Source organism: Cannabis sativa, chromosome 1, assembly GCF_029168945.1.
Source record: "Cannabis sativa cultivar Pink pepper isolate KNU-18-1 chromosome 1, ASM2916894v1, whole genome shotgun sequence".
NCBI classification, from domain to species: Eukaryota; Viridiplantae; Streptophyta; class Magnoliopsida; order Rosales; family Cannabaceae; genus Cannabis; species Cannabis sativa.
Genome location: NC_083601.1, coordinates 12,369,325 through 12,375,324, shown reverse-complemented (window position 1 = coordinate 12,375,324; position 6,000 = coordinate 12,369,325). Strand labels below are relative to the sequence as shown.

General features: G+C 32.3%; 1 protein-coding gene across 1 annotated transcript; it reads left to right on the top strand.

Moving 5' to 3' along the window:
* The first annotated feature begins 2,761 nt into the window (after nucleotides 1-2,761).
* On the top strand, nucleotides 2,762-3,866 carry LOC115703853 (CASP-like protein 4D1). Its single transcript, XM_030631082.2, has 3 exons — nucleotides 2,762-3,077; nucleotides 3,179-3,299; nucleotides 3,412-3,866. The coding sequence occupies exons 1-3, from the start codon at nucleotides 2,836-2,838 to the stop codon at nucleotides 3,646-3,648; spliced, it is 600 nt and encodes a 199-aa protein (XP_030486942.2). The 5' UTR covers nucleotides 2,762-2,835; the 3' UTR covers nucleotides 3,649-3,866.
* The last annotated feature ends 2,134 nt before the right edge of the window (nucleotides 3,867-6,000 follow it).

Here is a 6,000-nt window from a genome sequence, read left to right as displayed (position 1 = left end):
TGAAAACAACAACTTGTTGCAATCACCGAAACAATCTATTCCAGAAATCAAGTAAAATTCCTCGGCACTAAATCGTATGCAACGGCCAGCAACCTTAGCCCAAAACTCTTTAGGATTGGGCTGGAAAACTTCCCTTAGTAATAAACTATGTACGACTTGCGGATGAAAAATAAACTCAGGCATATCTAGAAAATGGCCAAACTGAGTTTCACGAAACATAGAAAGCAAATTAACAGATAAAGTGTTCTTAATATTATCTATCACGGAAAAAACACTAGTGCATACACACTTAGATCTATAAAAATCAGAAGGACTAAATTTGTAGTCCCAAACCTGCAACATAACAAAAATGGCCACAATAAATTATTAATCGTGAATAAAATAGTATGAAAACTGTAATAAAACTATAAACAAACTACAAACAAACTACCAATCAGATACAACTACACAAAAATAAACAGCAAAGACCTGAAATCGTTTTGAAACCTAAAAAATAACAGCAAACAACTAAACCTAAAGAAAATCGAAAAACACATCAAACATAACAACACAATAAATTATTAATAGTGAATAATACAGTAGGAAAACTACAATAAAATGATATACAAACAACAAACAAACTACAAAACAGATACAACTATACAAAAATAAAGAGCAAAGATCTGAAAATCGTTTTGAAACCTAAAAAATAACAGCAAACAACTAAACCTAATGAAAATCGAAAACACATCAAACATACCAACATTAAACTATAAAAAAAAACTAATAAGAAACTACATACGACTGATTGTACACACTAAAAACGAAAATAAAACACAGAACCTAAAGCACAAAAAAACACTGAAAATAAAGAAAACAAAATCAAATTTAAAAACCACACCCAGAAAAGAACCAAATAAATTGTTCAAAACCCACAATAAATAACTAAAAAATTAAACAACATAAAACGAAATGTGCAAATGAAACCCTAAAATTACACAAAGCAGAATGAACAAAAAAACGCCAAAATCTGGGGAAAGTGTAAATGTTGGAAAAGGGGGAAACGATAATGAAACTTAAAACCAACCTGAGTTCGATCTTCAGCAGAGGCAAGAGATTTTTTCCCAAAAATTTCTGGAACCGTGTGCTCCTCCACGTTGAGCTTCGTTTCCTTCGAAGAATGGGGCCTCCCACGCTTGGGCAGTGGAGCATCAAAATCAGAATCATAGTCTTCAAGGATCGGGCGTTTACCCTTGGATTTGTTGGCCAAAGTTTTCTTGCCCATTTTCGATTTTTGTTTGAGAACTGGAGAAGGCGATGATGATGAACGAGTGATTTCCATCTTATAAATAAATTTGAAAAAAAATGAAACTGAGAGGGAAAAACAGTTGAGAAATCGTGGGCTTAGTGGGAGTTGAAATTTTGTGGATGAACAAAAAACGAGAGGGAAAAAACGTGATCAATAATGGGTGGTTAAGCTTATGAATGGAGGTTACTTGATCTTCAAATCAACTTAGAAACAGAAAGGAAAAATCGAAAAATGAAATTGAAAGAAAATGAAAAAAGAGAGGGAAGAGAGTGGGATTTGATTGATGAGTGATGTGGATAGCACACGTGTATGTGCATGAAATGATGACTAAGTGGTATTTTTGTAATAAAACAAACATGGTAAGTAAAAAAGTTGATATATGCGTGTAGGGGTTTTTTTGTAATAAATTGTGTAAAATGAATTTTTCATGTAAAAATTTCTAATAAATAAATGTATTTATACCGAGCTCAAAAAGAGGGAGACGGACGAAAGGTGGTGGTGGAGATAAGAGGGAGACCGACGGGAGGTGGTGGTTGTCCGACGTATGTGATGGAGAGGAGAGGAAGGCCGACGGAAGGAGGGGTGGGTGGAGATCGATGGACGAGAGAGATGAGAAGAAAGGGAGATCGAGAGAGGGAGGAAGACGACGAGAGAGGAGGGCGATGGTGTGGAGGCGTGGGTGAGGTTTTGGAGAGTTAAAATTTTCGTTTTAGGGTGTGGGAAATGGAGAAGAAATAGATGAACATGTGGGAAATAGAAAAAAAGTAGGTGGGCGTGAGAAATGTGGGGAGAAGTTAGTGACGATTTTTGAATGGGCCCTGACGGTTTTAAGGCATAGTATAAGTGACGATTTTGCTGGTGGCACACCTACGGGCGCATTCAGCAAAACGAAGCGCAATAAAAAATATTGAAACAACGACACTTTTAAAAAATAAGTGATGAATTAATTGATTTTTATATTCTTTGACTTGAAGATAGTAGGCGTCAGAAAATGCACGCCCCAGCTGTTGAGACCTGGCATTATCGACATTATATATATGTTCCTACAAAAAATGTTACATAATTCTATTTTCCCTAGTTAACAACGCCAATCATTTCATAAATATATATATACACACATATCATGCATGAAAGTTTGGCTCTCTTCCTTTACAGGATATATATTTAAAAAAACAAAAAATAACCAGCATATATACACACAAACGCGTGAAGCCAAATTTAATCTAGATATATATCTTATTAAATATATACCTGTAGGCTAATTTCGATCGATCACAATAGGATAATGGCTTGGTCTTTTGATTAATCCGTAATTTTGGGCCAGCTATATATTAACGAGATGATTTTAATTAAGTTGATCATAGTGGTGTTCTTGATAACAAGGCTGACTAAAAACAATATTTCAACTTATTAAATTAAGCCTGCCCAATTGAACTGATATATATATATATATATATCTGTGTGTGTCTCTCTATATATAAATCTGATAAAGGTGCAAGAAATATTATAAATAAAGTAATTATATTACGAACAATATAAGTTGAGGAATGGCTAGTACTGATCAAGAGAGTGGTACTCCTGCGGTTAATAGTAATAATATTAGCTATGAGCCCGTTGGAAAACCACAAAAGTTAGTGCTAATGTCTACGGTTACACGGATTGTGTGTCTTGGATTATGGCTCTTCATTGTTATTCTCCTCTTTATAGCATTAATTGTCCTTGCCACTAATTCCAAGACAATTGAAGATATCCCAATTACTCTAAATGTTCAGAATGTATCTGCTTACAGGTACAGATATGAATATCTGTACAAAACATTTTCTTGTATATATTTCTTAAGTTTAATTTTATCAAAACTGTCACTGATCTTTACTTGTTTTTGAGATACAGTTACATGCTTTCTGTGATTGTGTTTGGCTTGGTATATTCCCTCTGGCGATTAGGATTCTCAATCTACCTTTTCATAACTAATGTGAAGGGATACTTTTTGATAGACTTCTATGGTGATAAGGTCAATTCATTTGAAATTAATCTTAGTGAAAATGTTACAATATTATCTCTGAAACTTAGTGAAAATGTTATCATAAGATATATAAATATATAACGGCGGTTTGATTGAACAGATAATATCATACCTGCTTGCCACTGGAACAGCAGCTGGATTTGCTGCAACCAAAGATGTGAAGACATATTTTAGCCAACAATTTCAACTTTTGGATTTGGAAGATGGGGAATTAGACGGGTTCTGCTCAATGGGATACGCATCAGCTAGTTTGGTTCTCATCGCATTCATATGCACAGCCATGTTATCAGTCATGTCTTCCTACGCATTCGCTGCAAACGCCAAGCCTCGTGCTTAATCCCTTAATTAATTAACAACAACAATATTACTTATCATTTTTTGTTATGTTATTTAAATTTCCTTCTCCGTAATAGCTGTAATTTTTGTGCCATAATTAATGTGCATTTTCATTATTCTCTAAACATTGAGCCTCTTGTATACTCATTAGTGGTGAGAAGTCCTCTTCTAGAAGTGGAAATATATTTCAACTGAATTATTAATTAATAAAGGCCTTTGTAAACTTCTGTCTTTTTTTAATTTTTTAATCATAAAAATGATAATAGAATTTTGATTTTTTAAAAAATAAAAATGTGTTCTATAACAATTTTGTCTTTTAATTTTTTTTAAAAAACAAAAATGTACGTACTTTTGTTTTTTTGTTTTTTATTTATGTGAGGAATAAGAAATTAAGCTAAGAGAAACTAGGTCGAGGTACAATACTAGGGCCTTGGTCTAAAGCCAAGGCTTGGGTCCGAGTACGGGTCCTAGTCAAGGTTGGGTTTGGGTGGGACCGGAGTTGGGAACCAGGGCTGGCCCTCAAATTTAGTAGGCCATAGAAAAAAAAATTATTTTGGGCCCTTATTTAAAAAAATGTGGTATTTTTCAAAATTAGTAAAAAATTGTATAATTTTAAAAGGGAAATATTTTTTGGGGCCTTTGGGCTAGGTGGGCCTTAGGCACAAGCCTAGCCCGCCTATGCCAAGGGTCGGGCCTGTCGGGAACTTAGTGTCCAAGTTCAGGATTCGGGTCCGAGTTCGGGTTTCAAGGTTCAGGGTTTGGGGCCAGGGATGGGGTCAAATCCGGGTCTAGGTTCAGGATCCTGGTCAATGTGCAAGTCTAGGGTTCGATTTTAGGTCTTAGGTCTCAAGTCTGGGTCTAAGTCCGAGTTTAGGGTCCAAGTCTGGCTACGAGTCTGGGGTTGAGGTTAGTCTTTCAGGTTCGAGGTCTGGAGTTTGGATCCAGGGTCTGGCTTTAAAATTATATTAAGAGTAATTTTTAATATTATTTAAGTATTTTTCTAGTAGAGTGTACTTATCATTTTATGGGGTGCAAATAGAATTCATAAAAACCTATAAATTTAGTGTTAACCCTATAAAAAGATAATATGACAAGCTTAAAATAAAATTAAAAAAAAAAAAAAAGACAAAACACAACAAAAAAAAAATGAAGCAACTCAGTACAGTAAAATAGAGGTGCTTAAAAAAAACACAAAAATCAAACTAAGCATTATAATATTCAATCTCATATTATATAAAATCTTGTTATAATGCAATTATAAATTAAAAGAAAAATATCAAGACATCAATGTTGTTAAAATATACAAATCATTCATAAATTAACTTTAAATAAACTACAAAACGTCCAAAAAAATATATACTACATTTATTAATTATGTAACAAATAGAAAAATATAGGAGGAGTGCTCTTAATTTTTTGTAAGAGAGAAAAAAAGTGTTAAAAAAATAAGATATAAAAAAGTACTTATTATATCTATTCTATATAAAGTGTGCCTATATAACAGAATTCTTGGTTTATGAGAAATTCATGGGTGACTTTTTATTTATATTAAAAATAAAATAATTTATTATTAAAAATAAAATAGTTTATGAGAAATTTATGGGTCACTTTTTATTTATATATAAGAAAATAAATCTCATTAATTCCAAAAAAAAAATATGATTGAGTTTTTGTTGTTGTACATCTACAATTTTTCTTTTCTTCTCTTCTAGAATTACCATTTTCCTATAAAAACACTCATTAAAAGAAAAAAAATTATATTTTAGCACATACAGTATAATTAAGAAGCCATAAAATTTATAATTTCGTCTTCTGTTAAATAAAAATAAAAGCTGCTTTATACATGCTGCGACAAAAAGGAATGCCAATCTTATTAATTTCTCCATGTTCTAGCTATTAATGCAAACCAAAAAAAGAAAAATACATTTACTAAAACCTACGAAAACTTATCATAATTAAACCTGAGGCATTAGATGCAAAGAAAAAAAAAACAAATCAGATAGTAAATTACAGCACTGTTTTTGATCACGTGCTCATAAATTAGAAGCACAGTTAAATATATTAGCGAAATAGTAACTAACATCCAAATTTCAGAGTTAACGAAAAATCTGAAACTGAATCAGGTAAAGACTACTACAATATTTACTTTATAAAACTAATTTTGTTTCAATATCTTACTATTATTAACATCATTTGATTTGGATGTACAAAAAATATTTTTGGATTGAGGCGACAATAAAAATAACTGATATCGTCCAGAGTTTTTATTACATGTCATGTGACGCATGTCATAAAAAAATAGATTTATACAATCACAATGAAAAAATTATATGTGACAAGCCAACATGCGGCC